At 34.0% G+C, this 21,515-nt stretch overlaps 4 protein-coding genes across 4 annotated transcripts; 1 reads left to right on the forward strand and 3 right to left on the reverse strand.

The window, feature by feature from the left end:
* Positions 1 to 38: 38 nt before the first annotated feature.
* On the reverse strand, positions 39 to 2,315 carry LOC107616670 (exocyst complex component EXO70A1). The gene has a single exon (XM_016318622.3). It carries the CDS (start codon positions 2,165 to 2,167, stop codon positions 182 to 184), a length of 1,986 nt encoding a protein of 661 aa, XP_016174108.1. The 5' UTR covers positions 2,168 to 2,315; the 3' UTR covers positions 39 to 181.
* Positions 2,316 to 3,108: 793 nt separating this feature from the next.
* On the reverse strand, positions 3,109 to 8,485 carry LOC107617642 (coatomer subunit beta-1). The gene is made up of 4 exons (XM_016319454.3): positions 6,176 to 8,485; positions 5,363 to 5,875; positions 4,121 to 4,206; positions 3,109 to 3,707 (listed from the first exon to the last, which is right to left on the reverse strand). The coding sequence occupies exons 1-4, from the start codon at positions 8,225 to 8,227 to the stop codon at positions 3,503 to 3,505; spliced, it is 2,856 nt and encodes a 951-aa protein (XP_016174940.1). The 5' UTR covers positions 8,228 to 8,485; the 3' UTR covers positions 3,109 to 3,502.
* A 7,282-nt stretch (positions 8,486 to 15,767) lies between these two features.
* Positions 15,768 to 19,026, forward strand: LOC107618056 (protein MANNAN SYNTHESIS-RELATED 1). Its single transcript, XM_016319982.3, has 6 exons — positions 15,768 to 16,119; positions 16,727 to 16,859; positions 17,073 to 17,143; positions 17,421 to 17,506; positions 17,692 to 18,268; positions 18,384 to 19,026. Exons 1-6 carry the CDS (start codon positions 16,015 to 16,017, stop codon positions 18,660 to 18,662), a joined length of 1,251 nt encoding a protein of 416 aa, XP_016175468.1. The 5' UTR covers positions 15,768 to 16,014; the 3' UTR covers positions 18,663 to 19,026.
* A 266-nt stretch (positions 19,027 to 19,292) lies between these two features.
* LOC107619744 (Tetratricopeptide repeat (TPR)-like superfamily protein) lies at positions 19,293 to 21,404 on the reverse strand. The gene is made up of 2 exons (XM_016322034.3): positions 20,763 to 21,404; positions 19,293 to 20,673 (listed from the first exon to the last, which is right to left on the reverse strand). Exons 1-2 carry the CDS (start codon positions 21,264 to 21,266, stop codon positions 19,423 to 19,425), a joined length of 1,755 nt encoding a protein of 584 aa, XP_016177520.2. The 5' UTR covers positions 21,267 to 21,404; the 3' UTR covers positions 19,293 to 19,422.
* Positions 21,405 to 21,515: the final 111 nt, after the last annotated feature.

Genomic DNA, 21,515 nt, shown 5'->3' on the forward strand with positions numbered 1-21,515 from the left:
TTATATAGACAAATTTAAATAAAACTTGACTATTGCAACTATGATATACATACTATACAATTATACTTCATTCTGTTTTCAAATGCTTCTACCTGTTTATTTTCAAACATAATATGTAGATTTAGAGTACATTCATTTACCTTGATTTTTGCCAAAATAACAAGGAAATGACATACATTAACTACTTAGCAGCTAGAGTGAAGCGAAAACTTTTGCTAACTTGTTTTATTTTACTAGTCCAATCTGCATGCTTGACACTCCCATTCTTCTTCAGCTTTGGCTGAAACATAGACCAAATCTTATTCTCCAAACTCTCTGCTGTATATTTGATATGCTTTGCAACCATACCTTCATTCTCGATTGACAAGTTGTAATTCTTCACATAGGCCTTATAGATTGGTACAATACATTCCACCAAATGCTTGCAAATGTTTTTCCTCAAGGCTTCATCACAAATTGTCCAACTAGATTCCTTCTTGTACCTCTCATCAAAAGCTACATTGAAAGCATGCAATCTCTTTCCCAAATCTTGGCTACTCAATGAGGATGAAAGTAAGTCTTTTTGAACAATAATTGATAGAAGCTTTCCCCAGCTATTCCTCAAATAAAGTGCTGCATAATAGTCCTTGTACTGTTCATGTGCTCCTAACCAAGTATCTCCCATCATATCCCCAAGCATGGTACCCCTCAAATTGTAGAAATGGCAATGATTATTCATCATGAAAATGTAGGACAATGTGATATCTTCATAGGCCTTTGACCAAGAATCAAGATTAACTGCAACTTCCTTGATTGTGTCATATATTTGTGTGAAAACAATACCCTCTTCATATGTTTCATTTCTCCAACTAAGATGAATTTCTAGGACCTTTTTCAAATGTGGTAGATATGTATCATTAAGCAGCTGATTGCAGTAATCAGTTACAAAGCTTACCAGCTTAGGGACACCGCCATCTCGGGGAGGAGAACTTGGCCTTTGCAGCTTCACTTGTGCCGGAAGTTGCCAGAATATCTCACAGGCACCATTAACAACTTTGTTGACAAGATCCTTTGTCGCGATTCTAATTTCTTCACAGGCCTTCCCCCCAAAAAGTTGGTTGAATTTTAGTCTAAGATCATCTAACACACTGAATATGTCCAGCAGGTTCAACAACTTGTAGGGATCGTTTCTACTCTCCGAAACATTCCTTCCAAATAGAATGAAAGAAAGAATTCCTGACCTGATGGCGATCCTGGCAAAACACTCGGTCGATGCTTCTCTACCAATCTTCTCAAAGACACGGCAAGATAGCATGTACTCAGTATCAAGCAGGTTCTTGACAACCAACTCCAAATCAATGCCCCATTGGTCTATGTAACTCGCTATTTCCCTGACATCCTCAAATTTAGCTGTTGGAATCTCAAGGTAGCTCAAGTCTAAAGTGTTCAAAGTTCTTTGAGCATTCCTCCCTCGAACTTCAACATATATAGATTTACACTTGTCTAGTCTGCTGTTTGCATTTAACCTCTCAATGATGGCCTGCAACTTCCCCATAACAGAACCTGGCAAAGCTTGTGTTGTGATGTGTGAACCTAACGAAACCAAAGGAATGGGCATTGAGTTTGCCATCAGAAGTCTTTGGAACTCAGTCTCTAGATTGTCTAAGGCTGCGCTGAGAAAACCTCCATTGACTCGAGCTCCCTCTTCCGCGGCTTGCAATTCTCGCAGTATCCTCAAGGATTTCTTCACCTGAAAGAGGTAAAACTCATTGGTGATCGCTTTGTCTTGTAAGAAGTCAAGAACACCCTGCAACCAGCCAATTGCTAACGTGCAATTATCAGTGAGAAGCTTCAAGGCTTCTTCAAGCTTCTTGGCGTCTGAAACATAAGAGCATAGATCGGAACCAGCGTCTGTCAATAGAGAATTCTCCAAATGCTGCACAAATTCAAACACCTTGAGGACAGCAGCAGCAGAACATAGAACACTATCTATACCGTTGCCAACGTCGATGAACGAGCATTTCTGCATGGAGATTGGTCTGAATGAAGTTTGCAGGGATTGACATCGCTGGCGAAGAAGCTCCAATCTTGATCCAGATTCATCTAATGCAGAACCAATAGCACTTGATGTTTCCAAGCTAGCTAGCAAGCACTTTCTTGCAGCATCAAGGTTCTGCTTTTCTTCCATCTCAAAAAGACGTTGGCAATCAAGTGTTTTAATCTCAAAATGATTGCTAACTTTGGCTATTTAGATTGCATTAATGATTTAACGTTTTGCAAATGAAGTTTGGTCTCTGGAAAAAGATGATCTTTGTTGGTTTCTTCTGAATTGCCCCATTCACTTTCTTTCACCAAACTCAACAAAGTGAGTGAAAAGCAACAAAACTTCACTTGCAAAGCAATTAAAATATTCCCGGAACCTCACCAACCAGGCGGTAGAACTTCCTTGAATTCGGGTAATATTAGCGCAACTAACTTTCTTTCTTGTTGAGTTTGAAGACCAAAACATGCTTACTCTTGTTTCAACTACGTCAACAATTTCTCAACCAAATGCATTGCTATTATCCTTTACCGAGTAATAAATGTCATGCAAACAATTATTATGTTAGAATGGGGGCTTCTAGGAGGGATACGAGGAAAATAAAAAATCACAAACTACAATAAGTGATTTTGAGATAACTTTTTATTTCACACCCACTTATTTGACTAATGGGGTCCATTTAAGTACTTTTATTGTTTATTTGTAACTTCCTCCATTAATTGAATAATTGTAATCTTATTTTTTCGTTGTTTCTAAACTACAAAAGTATCTCTTTCTTCCCACTTTTGTTCCTTTTGATTTAATCATACCTCAAGTCCCAAATTAATGAAAAGCTAGGTTTCGTGTATCTTATTTTCTTTCCCTTTGCTCCCAATAAATGAAACAAACCATAAAGAGGACGAATAGTACAAGGATTGGCCACTGTAAACATGTTCCACGATAAGCGATAAGCATTGAGCTCCATCTAGACCAACATTCACCGACAATAGAACCTAGAGAAAGAAAGAACCACTTCAGAGTAATGGTTTGATTAAATAACCAAAGATATCTAGGCTAGCATGATAACAAAGCTTTAAAATAGATGCGACTCAGGGACGAAATCACTAATCATTAATCATTAATATAGTATAACTACAATATCAATATCCAAAGGCAACGCAGATATGTAAAACCAGCCAGTACAAATAGTTATTTGATCGATTCTCATATCAAATATATGATGTCCACCCCCATGTGTTGAAAAATGAAAGATGGGTAATAAAGATTTCTCTCAAGTAATAACATCCAAGGAAAGAATTACAGACAAAAATTTCGAACTCCAAAAGGGTAAAAATTTAATACTAACGCGTCGGCTGCTACCAAAAGCCACAAGAATTTGAACCAGGTAAAACCAAGCTTGGAGTCAGCTGCCACCAAAAGCTACATATGTTGACATTTTAGACATACAAGCGGAAGAGAAGAAAAAACGGCATCTGCTACAAATCAAGCTGCTCCCTTCTGTTTCAAAGTTATCTTATCCCCAAGACTTAGTGCAATTCCCTGAGTTTTACTTCTTATTCTGATATATCCACTCAATTTACCGTCTGATTGCTTCTCGATGCTCACATTCACTAAAGCATCTTCCCCAAAAACACTCTTAGCATAGAGGTTTGCTGCCAGGAAACCACAATCCCCTTCCAATGCAGATCTAAACAAAGCAACAGTAGATGAAAACCAGGATTAAGGAAGATCAGTTAATGGCAAGGCATGGGTCATCAAATAATCAAAAGATATAACATTGCCCATGCATCAGTGAGCTGATCATATATGTGACATATAACATACAATAACCAAGTATTCTTCCCAAGTTGACAAATCAATGTTTCCGTATGATATGGATTGGCAAATAAGAAACCAATCAGCAGAACATCAATTTCTTAAAAGCATTTGGGGGTAAAAAAATTCCAGATATTGGTTATTCAGGCATTTCGTTGGACAACCGATTGCCACAATTGCCTTTAACTCAAGAACATGTCGAGGTGTTTGAATGCTTAGGTGTGTTACAATATTCCTTCGTGTAAAAGATAGAGTTGACAATAAGACACCAGGAAAAGAACTTACGGTGGTGTCAGGCACTTCATATTTGTTGACTTGATAATGTGGTTCAGGAAATCCCTCTCATCTTGTATTACTGTATTTACAGCAACCTGAGAAACAAGAATTCATCAAGATAAACTAGAATCAGAAAACATATTTCAGGTAGTCTGGAAATGCATTGCTCTGAATTCCCGTATCCCTATCAACAAGAGGAACATGAATTACATCAGTGTGTCCCTATGTGTTTTTCTTCTGGTTCTTTTTTCTTGGGTATGTCTCAACCAGTGCCATCCTGCATAGACATAGCTAGTACTAGCCTATACAGGTGAATTCTCTCCTTATTCTCATATTCTCCATCTCCACTAGTTTGGTACTTGGACTAAAGTCAGCAACTCAGCAGACTTTACATTTTTGGACAGAATCAGTAAAAGAAATTTATTTACAGAAAAAATCAGATTAAAAGAATACAACTGAGCAGTTTGCTAATGTGTATTATTGTCTTCTTTTAGCTATTTTGGTTATTTATAACTTTCTTGTAATGTTATGTTCATTTCAGATATAACTTTTTATAATATTACTTTTGGTATAATAACATCATAGCAAATTTGTTTGCATTATAATGGTATATTATACATGATTCATAATTAAGTATAGAAACTAATATATCTCTTAATTGGGACACGTTACTCATACATGTACCTACTCAACAGAGATGATAACTCACAGTAGACAGCATAGGTTAAAATTGGTATATAAAACTAACAAACTAATAGAAGAGTTCTATATAGTGCCTAAATCAAATAAAATACAAAATAAAGCAAGATCTATTCGGCTCACAGTCAGGAAATACCTCAATTTTACCAAGCCATAAACCAGCATAGAAAACAGTAATACCAAACTTCAAACAACTATAACAGAACTGAGTCACTAATTATGACCGGTATAAAAGAATTTAAATACTAACCTCACTGCCAACATAGCAATTTCTTTTTCCAAACCATCAAAAGATAGCCATATGAATGTAATTATCATAGACAGAATGATGTCCAGAAAAAAAATTTGCAAATTTTGTCTTTTGAGAGCACATAATAAAACAGCAAGGACATATTAAAAGCACAGACCATGACTCACTCTAAAGTGTCTAGCTTTCCCGCAATAATATTTTTAATGGTTGTTAATGTTGTGGGTAAAGGTAAAACAATAATTTCTTTTTTTATACAAAGTAATAGTGTAATACCAAATGAGGGAAAGATGAGAGATATATACCTTGTTTTCCCATTCAAATTCAGCCCACATAGTTCTGAAGGCCACATCAGCACAAGATGCAGGAGAGATGTAGTCCATGATATCAATATGGATATCATTTAGAACAATAACAGTTCTCTCTAGAACATTTGATGATGTCTCGTAGACTATGTTACCAAATATAACTCCTGTTTCAGTTGAAGAAACCTTAATATTTGCCTTAATCTGTTTGCTTGATTCTGGAGCCAGGGTATAGTTTTGTGGACGCTCAACAAGTTTAAGATCACCCATGGTTGCTAACTCCAAACACAAATTCTGGAGAGTCTCCTTGGTTCGGTTGATGACGGTAACATCAAGGACAATATCATAGTGATGCACTGTTACATACGCTTCAGCATAAACAGGATCACTGAATCCAGTGAGCTGGAGAATGCGATTGAGCTTATTAGCATCATCTGCATCCTTTGTAAACTCTCCAGTAGCACGTTTGAGATCATCTTGCACCTCATCTTCCAGTTCAAGTTGACTCATGCCCTGAAAAATGTAGAACACGAGATACACAACAAGTATTTGATGAGATAATGGAACACAAGGTGTATGGTGAACACAACAAAGTTGTTACATAATCAATTGAATAATGACTAAATAATTCTAGCAATGCATAACATAAAACAGTTTGATATCAGTTCAAAAAGACAAATTAATCAAACAACAATCATTAGTGATGATTAAAAACATGCAAATAGAAAATCTACAGGAATATAACCAAATAGTAATCTAGTTATGTATACATAAACATCTCACAAAGAGACTAAATGAACACTGCCATTGTACCTTCCTGCTCTTCAAATGGTAAAAATCAATAAGATCATCAGGTTGTGCATTGGATATTTGAGCCTTTGCTTTAATCTCCTCGGTCTCACGACGCTGCTTATCTGCAAGCATCTTCACAAAGCTCTGTCTGCAAGATTGCAGCCATATCTTCCTTATCTCATCACCTGTATTGCACAGCAATCTAATGCAAAGGACAATCCTGTCATGAGAATCATTATCAATTGGATGTGGGAGAACTGAAGATTGACCCAGCTGGAGCATCGAGACCATGATCAACAATGCCTGTGAAGTTGCTTTGTTAACTTCGACTTTTGAAGTCTGAACCTCTTCCAACCTCAACACAAGTTTTGTGAGTGTACATGCAACTACAGCACCAAGGAAGAAATCACCTGAAAGGATCAGTGATCTCAAGTTGCCAACAGAAGAAAGTGGACCCTGAACAAGGGTAGGTGGTGACATGGCAGTTTCAAGAGCAGCACTTTGCGTGGCATAAGTCCCATCAGCAAGAATTGCAGGCCTCCTAGATGAAACAGTCGTTGAGTTTACCTGCTGAGTGGTTCTTGATGCGTCCTGGCCACCCTCTCCTTCCTCTGAAACTGTGTAAAACGGGAGATCACCAAGACACTGCTTGATGGTAGCAATCCCACTCTCAACCTCTGAGAGTGACAAGCAATACTCACCAATTATCCACAGCGCACACGAGCACACCCTAGCAGCACGGATCTGGTAAAATGTATCTAAAAGCCTGGTGATTATAGAAATGCGCAACTTTGGGTTGGTCTCGATGATCTCGCGCACAAATATTACCACATCCATGGCGGAAGCCACATTGGTATCCCCCAAGAAGTCCATCAACAGGTGCACAACAGTGCTTGCCACCTCTGGGAACTTAACAGCACAGGAATGGATAGCCTGTACAAGCATCTGCCTATACTCACCATTCTTCTCTTGCTCCCCATTTTGAGTCTTCACGACCTCCTTCTTAAGCATCAGAACAACCTCATCAATGTTCCTAGGAGTAATCAGCTCCAAAGCAATATCAATAGTCTTCCTCCTGATGTCAAGATTGGGGCTCGAAAGTGCCCTGAGGACATCCATGACCATCTCCACCATGATCTCCCTATTAGAACTCTTGAGCTCGTTGAGCCTATCCAAGACAATAAGCTTCACATTGTTATCGCTCTGGGAGAGCAACAACTGACAATAAGTGCTCGCTGCGGCCCTGATGGCAGTGGGCGCAGACGAGAGTGACACAAGGGTACTAGCACACTCATAAATAACAGCCGTTGAAGGCGCAGTCAACAGAGATATAATAATCTTGATGTACTTTCCCTTCTCCCCCTTGTTAGTCCTACAAACCTTCCTAATCAACTCCAAAACTATCATCTGTAACTGTTCCCCCCAGTCATTAATCCTATCGATGTTGGTAAACAAGTAATTAATTGCGCGATCCTGGGCACAAGAAAACAGCATAAGGAAAGCATTTCGCTTACTAGAAGGATCCTGCTCCGACGAGAGGAACTTCTCCACGATCTCCGGCGCCGAATCGAGTAACTGCTCCCCCTGAGGAAGCTTATACACGGACATAACAGCAAGAACCGCATTGCGGCGAACGAAAGGGTGGCGGTGCTCGAGATTGGACAAGATCGAAGGGATCAATGGCTCAATTATCTCGGATTCGTTGAGACGGCAGAGGAATCGGAGCGTAACACCACGAATGTACTCGTTAGGGTGCTGGAGGTTGTTGCGGAGGTTCTGGCAGATGAGGATCATCTCAGGGAGCACCTTGCCGCGCGAATCGGTCTTGTCAATGATCTCGAGGTAGAGCAATAGAAGCTTCTGAACTGTGTGATCCTCGGAGGGAAGCACGTAGCGAATGATTGTGATGAAGAGCTGTGGAATGGTTTCACCGTTGAGGAGGAGCATGATGGCTTTCTTGAGAGCCTCGATCTTGGCACCGGCGTCGTTTCCTTCGAGAGCCTCCTTAATCTCGTTGGCCAGCGCCGGCGTTCCCTTGTCGAAGTGCACCAATAAGCTGCATGACTTCTCCATTTCTCGATTTCTCTCTTTGGGATCGCAATTCGGATCTCTCAGATTTTCAGATCTGAGATTCAGAGGAAGTTAGCAATGCTGGTCGGTGGTGCTACTCCTATTACTACTACGCTGCAATTCTGATACAATGGAAATGGAATTTTGGATCAGAGAGAGAGAGAGAAGAGAAAGAGGAGCAGATGCAGATCTGAGTGTGTGATTTGAGCTTGGAACTGTGAGCTAAAGAGGAAACAAAAAACACGCCATTCGGGTACCCATAGTGTTCCATTTTGGGCCTCATTGGGTCTCTTAAAGTGGAAGCTTTATTGGGCCGATTATTCATTGTGCGTCACACATCGTTATTGGGCCTCTATGTATCTTATTTGGGCCTAATTAATTCAGATCCAAAAGCCAGTTCCAGTTATAATTACTCACAGGATGAGTTATTACCAAAAAGGCCTTAGGGCCCCTTAGCTCACCAAAAAAAATACCAAAAACAAAGGTACTTATTTTGATTAAGAAAACATCACAAGTTTGTATGGTAAATTTAGATATAATAAAAACAATAAAACAACAAATAATCAATTATTTTGTCCTTTTTTTGTTTTTTGCCCACAGTATCCCCTAATCTGACAAGCCACCAAAAATCAATAGTCATAGGTCTGCTTTATTTAAAGGTCTATTATTGACCAATGAGTTGTTGCATTCAAAAAACGGGATTCGAAGATCCTTAAATAGATGAGTGAGCTAACTACTCAATCACCTCAAATTGGTTAATTATTTTGTCTTTTTGATAAAGTTAAAAAGCTACTTCTGAGTTTGGTCCTAACAGCTTTTGGATTAAAATGCATACTTTACATACATCATACATGCACTACATTTTTTCTTGTAGAGTAAGCCACAAATAGGGACATAGATCGATTACACCACCAGATACATAACTTCAGCTGCTTTATCTTTACTCCATCAGGTTAATATATATGTTATATATATTTTTCACGTCAAAATATCCAACAGAGCATGCATCCATATATTTTGAAAATAACTTAAATAATAAATAGTTATATTAAAAATAGTTTATAAAAAAGTTATTTTGTATTTGGATTTTTAGTTATAAAAATAATTATTTTATAAAAATGTGATAAAAAGTAGTAGTATTATGAGAGAAGTCATTTTTTTTAATTTCTCTATAAGTTCTTAAATAGTTTTTTAAAAAGCTATAATTTAATTTTAAAAATTATACCAATTATTAATACTACTACTTTTCATAAATTAAAAACTCAAAAAAATTATTTTTAAAGCTTCAGAAGCGCACCCTTAATTTAATTGACGGTAAAGTATATATCTTATCTTATATATATAAATATATAATCATAACTTTAGGATGACACAAAAATTGCATATTTTGGTAAGAATTTTTTTTTCTGGAATATAATACTCCTTTTATAGTAATGTTTTCATGAAAACTATGTATCAGCACTTAATTCCTTGTTTTATGCATATAGTTGACCGGATCATGAAACTTGGCTATCTTAATCAGCATGAATTATTTTCTAATGAAGAAAAAAAAAGAGGTCATGAATGAGAAATGAGTGGCATTGGGAATATGAATAGGTTTTCTTAAAGCACACGTCATAAAAAAAATAATAATAGTAATCACAGTTGAAGGATTCAGCTAGCAAGTCCTAATCTGAGTACCTGCCCTACCAAACCTTCATTAATTTTTGGGAGTATATATTATATACATACACTAACCATAACATCATGTTTGTTAATCTTTGTTTAATGTTTACTAATTAGTTGATTAATTAATGCAATGAGCGGCATATGACACTTCACCCGCAGTCCACGGCATGACCAAATCCTTGTCTTCACTGATTGGTTACAACCTCTTCTTTTTTTAAAATATTATTTTATATAATCAATTTCGTTACGTTATCAACAGTATTTCTGTCAACCTCTGCCAACTCTTGTTTATGACTGTGTTTAATAGAAGTGTCTTTGTGGATGTGTCTAACAAAAATGTCTTTTTTATGACTGTGTCTAATAAAAATATCTTTATATATATTTTTTAGATGTGTCTCATTATATATGTGTTTAAAATATAATAATTAATTATTATTAACAATAAATTAGCAGATAATATATTGGTACTCTATATTTTTCCTTATATAATTTTGATGGATTTTTTTTTCGCTAAAACTAAATAGCAACTACACATGTTGTTTGTTACTATCCATAGAATTATATAAAATACAGTAGATCTCAAACTTGTATCTAAAATAAAAATGTAGATCTCAATCTAGATCCACTATTCTCCGTTATACAATAATATACATACATCGATTATGTTAAAGAAATTCGAAAACTCCATTATTGCGTTAGGTATGACTATATTATTGTATTTCAAAAGTATTTGGTTTCTTTTCTCTCTTTCTTTTTATTTTTGGAAAATCTAAAAGTAGCTATGCAGATAAGATAGAAAGAATGAAAGATGGACCAATATAATTTTCGTAATAACAATCATAATATCATGCTCTAGGAAAAATGATGCAGTAATGTCGTATGTTAGGTAGACAAAAAAAACAGGTAGAATTTATCTTATTTAGCATTAATTAATTATCGCAATAATTAATAAATACTAAATAAAGTAAATTATGACTGTTTTTGGTTGATTTTTTTTGGTCATTAAACATTTTCAATGTCATATATATTGTCCTAAATTCATCTAGTGAACAATAAAATAAAAATTGTCATTATAATTATTATATTCTAATAATAATGGTCATTACCAATAACCACGTGTGTAATCTATCATAGTTCAGAGCAAGATAAATGATGACTAATATAATTGTCCTCTTATTTATCTCCAAAAAATATTTGTAACACATATTTATAATAATTTTATATGAAACTAATCATTGAAAGTTGTTAGATAACAATTTAATTAAATCTATCAAATTATTTAACAATTCTTAACTATTAATTTCACATAAAATTAATTAATGCATCTTAGTTTTCACATCATTTTTAACCTAATAATCTCTACTGTCATTTTTAACTACACCCGCAAAGTGCAAAATTATTTCAACATTGTTAAAATAAACCATATCTACGTTCTAATTATACAATTGAAAATATATATATATATATATATATATATATATATATATATATGTTCCGAATATTGACTCATTAATTATATGAAATTAAACGAAAAGTTTTGGGGCCTCCTATGAACAAAACAAGGCAAATAATAAAAATAGCAACCTTAAGCAAAAGAAGGAACAAATGAACAATGGGAATTCATTTTTTTAGTAATAGAGAATGAGCATGTATTGTGCTCAGTTATAAATTAGTAGTGTATTTTTTATTAATATTGAGATATTTTTTTAATTCCAAATTATAAATCAGAAGCTCAGATTAGTTGGTATAAAAAAATTGAGCGTTTAATTTGTGACAAAGTAAATTTAAATTTAGAAAAAAAAATAAAACTGAGCCTTCAATTTATGTAGGATAAATTCTTTTATTTAAAGAAAAAACAAATCAATGAGTAAATTTTGTAAAAAAAAAAATTAAAAATTCAAATCTAAAAATTTAATTTACAATTTTTTAAATTTGACCTTTCAATTTGTTTATTACATCTTCTACGTCCAAAAATAACACATCCAGCTCCAATTTCAGTAGAAACTCCATTCTATCTCCAATATATATTCTGAGAAATATTAGGGGACAGTAATTTTTATGATTTGTAGCCATCAAATAGCTATCAAAATAGTTTTAATGGTGTGAGATTGGTGTAAAATTTCATCCAATGACTTACTTTTCTTTACTAGTTACATACTGGTCAGAATTTAACAAAGTTGCTGGTCTCTAGATTTTTTCAATATAAAAATTAAAAAACGGAGTATAGGACATTTTTGTGGCCCTAAACTTACATTTTTCATGTGCTCCTCTCTTAGCTTGGATTTGACGGCCGTTCTCAATTATAGACTTAGCTCTTTATGCATAATCCCAACTATATATTATTTATATTAAGAAATTAATTATTTAAGATATAAATATCAATATCATGGATCATGTGTATGCAATAACTTCAGCCATTAATTTATCGATAAAGTGGAAATTAAAATAGTTATTTATTTTTACTTTTTTTTTATTTAATGTGATAGCTTTTCTATTTGTCTCCATTGAAAAAAAAAATTAACTTTATTATATCTATTTCATCAAACATCTAAATAAAAATTATAATATGAAGGTACTATCTCTCAAAAATAATATATCTATATATACTTATTATATTAAATCAATTCCTAAAAAATACTGCTTTTAAGATTTGAACCAAAATTTTTTAATTAAATTATAAATTACTTGTCATTAGACATATTAATGGCTATTGATACACTAGTATATATAAATGAAATGTGAGTTTATTTCAAAAAAAAATATATATTTAAGAAGTATTGACAATGGTAGCATAAGAAAAACTAATAGTCTAATATTAATAAGGATAAATGAATAAATAAAAACGAATCACGTAACGCCCACAAATTAAATTACTATTAAGGATTGTTTACTTTGTTTTCTTTCAAGTTTCAACTATAGAATAACCATGTAGGGGTGAACACGGGTCGATTTAGTTTGGATTTGTATTTTTTTGTCTATGTATCTGAACCAAACCAAACCGATTAATAACGGATTAGTTCGGTTCGGGTAATTGGGTACCCGATAACTTTGAAATTCATAAAAAAACTAATTTTTTATCTTAAAAATTCAACAAATACAATAAACATGTAACACCAATATAAATAATCTAAAGATGTTAAACACCAAATACATTAAAAACTAAACTCATTAAAATTCAAACGTATTAATAATGAATAATCTCATTAAAAGTCACTAAAAGTCATATATATATTTTTATTTTTTTATTTAATTAATATATAATCGAGTTCACGGATTGGTTCGGGTTCCACACCCCCAGAAAGTCAGAATCGATACCAAAACCAATCACTAACAAAGGCTATTGGTTTAGTTCGGGTTGGACCCGATTACCCATTGGTTCCAGAACCAATTTAATTGGTTTGGTTCGAGTTCAGACGGATAATCGGATACCCACTACCCATGCTCACCCCTATAATCATGTATCAAGTAGTATTAAACTATTAACAACATCACATTTTCCTATGAATAATAACACCAAAATAATTTTCTAGAAACAAATTAGAATTGAGAGCGAGGATTTAGCGGTAGACTTAAAAGCCATTCTTTGTGGCGGATTAGATGGATATCTAATTCTTCATCTTCTTGAAAACTAGATATACACAAGACATTTTTTATGACCACTATACAAAAGGTTGTGATGTCTTTGTTGATGGATACATTTTTTATCATCATTTTGCTTGACCCCTCACACCTCTAGCAAAATCAAATTTAATGTTACTAGCTATAAACTCAGGTTTACCGTGAACCCTATCATTCTTTTGTTTAATTAAGTAGTATTACTATAGGAGTTAACAAATTTTTATGTTAAATTAAGTTTAAACTTTATGCCACTTTTTTTTTTTTTGTATAGTTAAACTATAGGAAACCTAAACTTTATTATTTTATACCACTAACTAGCTAGTAATTATTTGTACTTTGTAGGTTGTTAAAATAGTATAAAAAAAGCACTAAAGTGTTTTTTTTTTCCAAAAAAACAAAAACAAAATTGTGAGATAGTAGTTTCAATAATCATTTTAAGGAGAGAAAAATTCTAAACAACCTCTAACAATTATCTCAAAAAATAATGGGATTTTTAATAAAAAAATATCTAATTCGGTCCCTGAGTTTTATTTTTATGGGACTGATTAGCTCTTATATCAGTATTTTTTTAGAGCTAATCAGTCCCATAAAAATAAAGCTAAGAGGCTGGGTTGAATATTTTTTTGTTAAAGACTTCGTAGTTCTTTTGAAATAATTGTTAGGGCTGGATTAAGTATTCATCCTAATCTATATCGTTTTATGAGAGTAAAATAATAAGATGTTTAAGGTTAAAAAATAATGATAAAAATATTTGTAAATAAGTACTTAAAGATATTATTTATTAGTAAACTTATAAGTAAAATATGAATCAATCTAAAATAGGAATTATACACCCACATGCCACATGACAATGTAATATCAACAAATGACAATAATATAAACAAAAAGGAAAAGAAAGAATACGATTCCCTTTTTATATGTTTGGTCGTATATGTATCAATGTTTGAATTATTGAAGCATAGGAGTATTACTGTAATTTTTTGTTAGTAAGATTTTTATTATGCATTGTAGATTTCAAATTGCTGTTTTTCAATCAATTAAAAAAAATGGTGTTTTTGAATTTGTGGCTACGTGTTTAGGATCTGAAGTTTGGAAATTGGGATGAATGATAACTGTCCAGAATTGTCCATTTGTTTTTATCAACGGCTCTTATTCTCACCATGTTATTCAATTCTTTTTTATTTTTTATTCTTTATACAAAGACATGTTATCTAACCACCTTTTTCTTTTTCTTTTTCTAGATCCAGTAAAATTCTAATGTATATAATATAAGAATAATAAAGTTAAGACAATCTAAATTAAAGGGCGAAGAATAAAATGTATAATACTTGCCTCGGTCCGAAATAAAGTTCATCTGAACAAATTTATGCACTAAAATAATTAATATATTTAGACATTTTTGTAAGATATATAATTAGTGTTTAAATAGAAAGAAAATGAAGATATAAAAGAAGTAATTGTTTGTATAGTTCAAAAGTTAACCTGTAAATTTTTGTAACTGCCTGTTAAATTGAAAAAATAAATTTATCAAAACTTTTGTTAATAAAATAATCAATTTGTTTTAAAAGAACTATTGATTAAAAATTCAAATAAATTATTAATTATACATGTTTACGTTTATATATTTTTTGATTAATTTTTTTAATTTTAATATCCATATCATCAATAACTAATTATAATGATGGGAAACACATAATGTCTTAGTAAGTAATTAAAAGTAAATAATTTTTAATATATTAAGTACGAATATACTTACACTTATTATGTAATAATAATATATATTTACTTTGTAATTTTGAAAATATACCGGAATAATTATAATTATTATATTAGTTAATTTTTTTATATAATATTCTTTATTTTAGATAAAAAAATTAATTCCTTATATATTTAAATTTTGAGAAACGGATAAATAGGTTCCTGATTTTTTGTCCTGCGGACATTTTTGTCCTTGACTATTGAAAAATACTTTTAAGTTTCTGACTTTCACAAAACTTGGACGGATCAGTCCCTGACAGAGGCATTTAGACGGATTAGTCCCTGACAGAGGCATTTGGACGGAAGGACTGATCCGTCCAAATTTTATGAAGATCAGAGATTTAAAAATATTTTTTAATGATCAGAAACAAAAATATCCACAGGACAAAAGATTAGAGACCTATTTGTCCTTTTCTCTAAATTTTATTTAAAAATTTATTATTGACCAATAAATTATTACATATAAAATATAAGATTCAAATTTCTGACACTGTTTAAGCAAACTCAACTAAACAATTTGGTTTTGTACTTTTATTATGTTAGTTAAATCTAGGAAGCACATAATGTTGTGAGAAGTGTCGGTGCTGTGTAAGTTGTAAGAAGACAGCACTGCAAATCACACCAACTTTCTCTCTCACTCCTCTTTCTTGTTAAAGCTTCAATTTTTGCTGCCAAATATCTTCTTCTTCATTCTCACATTCCTCTTCTGAACTAAATCTTCCACTGCAAAGATCCAAAACACAGACATGTTTGGTGTGGATTTGAGGCAAGTGGTGGCTGGTATTCTCACCCTTGCCATGTTTGTTATGCTCATTCATATGATCAAAAGAGACCATTTTGATGCTGTTCAAGTAAGAATATCTCTTATCTCTCACCTTTTGCCAAAAATTGTTCAAAAAAACTCTTTTTTTTGGGGGGGGGGGGGGATTCTTTGTATGCTAAAGCTATCATCTTTTTTATCCTTTTATCTAATGTGCACACTCATTCTGAAGCATGGAGTTGAAGGGAACTTGTTTTCTCTTTATCTTTTTGCTTTTCCGCTTTTCATCTTTACTCAAAAGAATTCACAGATTTTATGGTTGTATTGTAGAGCTAGCAATCCATATATACTAATCCATCTGCTACTAAGTTACTGTGAAATGAATAGCTGAGGATCTGACCTGAAAAGGGGATTAAGTGAAATTTGAACACATTTGTGTATATATACAACATTGCTTAGCTTGTGGATAAGGTAGATCCTTAGTTCTAAAACTAGGAGACAATGTTTGACTATTAAGGGAGATAATGTTTCCAATAAAATTGTGAATTGAATTCACATCAGCTGAACTTAAAGCTAAGTAGCTTTTGGGATGTGGATTAATCATTTATTGTATTCTGAAGTTAAGTAGCACACAATGATTTAATCATAACTACAATCTATTTATTCATTTATTGTTGTTGTTATATTTTCTTTGCAAGGACAAACTTCCCGGAGTAACGGATGAAGTCAGCTTCGAAAGTGGAAAGTTCGATGGAACTCATGTAAGAAAGAATTTAGGTCTTTACAAGGGAGATGCCGATGAGCTAAAAGCGTGTTGGGTTAAACCGTCTGGTAAGGTTTGATTCCAAAGACTAGCAAATTATTTAGGAACTTGTATCATTTATCATGTATTCGGCTCGCTCTACTCCAAAATATATGTTACTTTGGAGATTTTGTATATTAGTAAATCGATTATAGCTGGAGCAAAATGAGTATTAATTAGCATGTAAACATGGCCTCAATCTTTATGTCCTTGTTGATTCATGTTTTGAAAATGGTTGGCAGATATGGGGGTGCAGAGTGAGGGGTATGTTACTTTTTCATTAACAAATGGGCCGGAGTACCATATATCTCAGGTACCATTTCAATCATTCAAGCATTTTGTTTAACTTGTTGAGGAGGCGATTTTGTGTCAGTAATGTGTAAACATGTGCATGAATTTGTTAAATGTCAGCAATATTATCCCTTTTATAATGAACTCTCTTCCCTACCAAAACAAAGATTGACATTTTTGTGTATGATTTTAGCAATTAAATGGTAAAATAATGTACAATATTACACCATATACTATGAATGATGGTTTTGCTGTTCTGTTATTATGATTTGGTAATTTTGTGGTATTGCATTGTTCAGATAGCAGATGCAGTGATTGTTGCCAGAAGTCTTGGGGCAACCCTAGTGATCCCTGACATCCGAGGAAGCCAACCGGGTGACAAGAGGTTAGCTAGTGCTGACTTCTACTTTCTAAGAGATTAGGATATAAGAAATGAGCAGGGAGGAAATTGTTTACCAATTTTCTGAGTCATGCTGGCCAAGTTTATGGTTTTAAATTTGAGAAATGATCAATTAAATGAGCTGCAATTTTCTGATTTGTCATTCAAGGCTAATATAATATATGGAACAGGAACTTTGAGGACATTTATGATCTTGATGTATTCATGAGAAGCATGGAGGGAGTTGTCGCCGTGGTAAAGAATCTTCCTGATCAAATATCAACAAAGAACATTGCGGTGGTAAAGGTCCCTAACCGGGTTACAGAAGACTATATAGCTACACATGTTGAACCAATTTACAGGTCAAAGGGAAATATAAGGCTTGCAACTTATTTCCCTTCAATAAACATGAGAAAGGCAGGGAAAAAAGGTGACACTGATTCTGTTGCTTGCTTAGCAATGTTTGGAAGTTTAGAGTTGCAGCCGGAAATTCGTGACCTTGTTGACTCAATGGTCGAAAGACTTAAAACTTTAAGCCGGAAGACAGACGGCCAATTTATTGCTGTAGATTTGAGGGTTGAGATGTTGGATAAGAAGGGTTGCCGACCTGATAATGATGGAGAAAAGAGCTGCTACAATGCACAAGAAATCGCGGTGTTCTTGAGGAAAATTGGTTTCAACAAGGATACCACAATTTATGTGACTGAATCAAGGTGGGATAGCAGCCTTGATTCTCTGAAGGATTTGTTTCCTAAAACATATACAAAGGTGTGACTATCATTCTTACTTAAACTCCTCTAAACACAATTCTTCTTTGATTGAATTGCGGAAGTGCTCGAATTTTTTACTTGGAATTTAAAAAGCTCTCTCTGAACTGTTGCAGGAAGCCATAATGCCCGCGGATAAGAAGACAAAGTTCTTAGATTCTCAAGATTCTGAATTGGAGAAGGTGATCGACTTCTATATAAGTTCTCAAAGTGATGTTTTCGTACCGGCGATCTCGGGTCTATTGTATGCAAATGTAGCTGGTAAGAGAATTGGTGCTGGTAAAACTCAGATATTGGTTCCAGCTGATATTCAAGATTCATCTGCTTCTGCCTCCAATTTCCTGTCTCCATATGTATCCAAGAAGAACCATTTTGCCTATTCTTGTTACTGCTAGTTTTCCAGTGAAGACATTTGAAGAAGCTGGTAACAAAAATGTTATATCAGAAACCTTCAAAAGGTCTTGTTGCTTTCCAAAACTACTCATTAGGGAGTATTAAGTGTTAAGGGCTTAAGGTTCTTTTTTTTCCTTTTTCTTTTCTTTTTTGCTTCTAAATTGTTTTGAGCTTTCACCAAAAAATGGGAGAGAGGTGTTCACAAGACTGGAGTTATTTTTATTTAATGTGTACACAGGGCTTTCAGTTCATGGTATCTGTAAAATAATGCTTGCCTCATAAGTTATTTTTCATAATTGGTGAAACTGAAGCAATAATTTTTGTTTACAAAATAGAGACGAAGTTGATAATATGTTTTTGGATGGATATCTTAGTGCATATGTATGATATTACATTTTTGTTTCGGGTTATATTACCTATATATTAGCACATATCAAATCAATCAAAACATGATTATCTTATATTCTCTATTTTTTATGGATAATTTCAGTATAGTTGTAAATCAATGGATGTGAATATAAGTTACAATTAGATACATTCATTTGTTAATATATTAAAAAGAAAATGACTTATCAATATATAATAAAGAGAGTATTAGAGAATTAAACAAAAGGAGCTTCCTCAAACAATGCTAGATGTTCTCTAATAATATCTCTTCCATCTTATTAACTCTTGTGCCGTAGTCAATACAATATACTTGTAACTTCTAAACAATTACAACAAAAAGATACACTCTATTTTTTCAAGAATTAATAATCAAAATCAGGTCCTAAACTGCTCAGCAACTTTCAAGAGACTATAAGTTTCAGCATCTGGCCTAGCTCCTCCAAGGACCATCCTTCTTAAAAAATTTGGATCATAAATCTTGGCTTTTACATAAGCCTTAATAAGGGTATTATATACAAAAGTATACCTACAATACTTAGCCTTATGAAATTCTTCAAACAATCTCTCAGCATTTTCAACATCACCCTTCTCTGCAAAAATCTCAACAATTGAAAGGGTGGTCTCCAACCATGGGGTTGAATTTCTAACCCTCTTACTAATTTTCATCCCCATGCCCAAGTCTAATGTCTTTAAGCCTTGCTCTGTCAAACCAGATTTCAAGCAACCCAGAGCAAGTTGACGATAAGTTATTGCATTTGGTTTGCAGCCATTTGCCTTCATGTTTCTATACAACCTAGTTGCTTTATCAACCAATCCATGCTTGCAATATACAGACATCATCGAATTGAATTGCTCTACGGATTTCAACCCTTTTCTAGTTTCCATTTCTAACCAAAGTTCTTCAGCACGGTTCAGATGTCGGATTCTACCAAATGCTTCAATTGCTAACATGTAACTTTTCGATCTAACCAAGGGGAGTTCCTGCATGATTCCCCAAACTCTTTCAAGCTCCTTTGGGCTCCCCAAATATCCATACAATATAAGTAGAACATCGAATGTTGACCAATTGTTCCCTGTAATAGACTTTTCCACAGCTTGAACATATGCTTCAGTTGCAGTATACAACCTTGCCACTGCATGAGCAATAGCTAAAATGCAGTAAGAGATCTCGTTCGGTTCAACCTGTGCCTTCTTCATCTGAGCAAAGACCTTTACCAAGGCTTCAAGATCATGTTCATTGGCTTCTATTTTCATCAGAATATTGTAGGTGGACACGTGGGGGGTGACCTTATCTGCCTTCATCTGCGTGAGCAATTTCGGAATCAACTTCTTCCTGGAGGGAGAGGAATGCAGGATTATGAGGCGGTTGAAGACCAAATGTGAGATGGGATAAGCCAACTCCCTCATTTTCTTCATGTACTCAAGTGAAAGCTTTATGACACCTTTATCCAGCATTGCAATGACCAGATTGTTGTATAGCAACTCATTCTGAAACTCAGGTGGAATTCGAGGGAAGAGCTTCTCACCATGTTCAATCCCATGAAGCTTAATTGTGAATTCCACAAGATAAGAGTAATCAAGTTCCCTAGGCCTATAGGGCCTCTCTCGGATCACCCATTCCATCACCTACAATAATTGTAACATGAGTTCAACTTAAGGGAATGTTTTTGGAAGTAAAAATCATATTTTTGGAAGCAATAATGAATGGTTGTTACCTCAAGTGCGCGTTTGTTCATGTTGAGCTTGCGAAGACGGTTGATGGCGTGGAAGACATGGCCTCTGTGAACGGGGAATCCATCGCCCATCCAAGTGCGGAAGGCAGACCCAACAGCCTCCCCTTTCCGAAGCTTCTCGATCCTTCTAGACAAGCTCTCTGAGTTCTGAGGGCTCTCGGAATCGCTTTCGGAGGATTGTCGCGGTGATTGGGTGCAAAGGAATCTGAAACGGAGGTGGGCAGAAGGTGCTCGACGCATTGCCTCAATAAACCTGCGTCGCAGCATGTTTTTCGTTTCTTCCCTCGCCCAACAGAATTGAACAAATGAACAGCACGTTATGAGAATTTCCTTTCCTTTCTCATTGGGCAAATAACCCGATATTTTTTGGACTTGCAAGTTGCAAGTGAGTAACATGTATTTTAAATTTTTATTCGGTAAATTGGTTGGATTTATCAATAAATATTCGATAGGTTTATTAATTTCATCCCGGCGTTTGTATTTCATATTTGCAAGTTTAAGTTACATGTATTTTAAATTTTTAATGCGATTGTATTTCGGTAGGCAATTATAGGAATTGTGACGCTAAAAACCACAAAAAGAGGCTTTGTAGTTGGGTTTAATTAATTTTATACATCTCAATTTTATAATACCGATTGAGGGCACGATGGATGAAATGTGAATGGCTGATGTACAAATACCCGTTTTCTTTTTCTTTCTTGGGCTAACTGATCGCTTCATGGACATGACGGCACA

Source organism: Arachis ipaensis, chromosome B9 (genome assembly GCF_059453495.1).
Source record: "Arachis ipaensis isolate K30076 ecotype BB chromosome B9, ASM5945349v1, whole genome shotgun sequence".
Taxonomy (NCBI): Eukaryota; Viridiplantae; Streptophyta; class Magnoliopsida; order Fabales; family Fabaceae; genus Arachis; species Arachis ipaensis.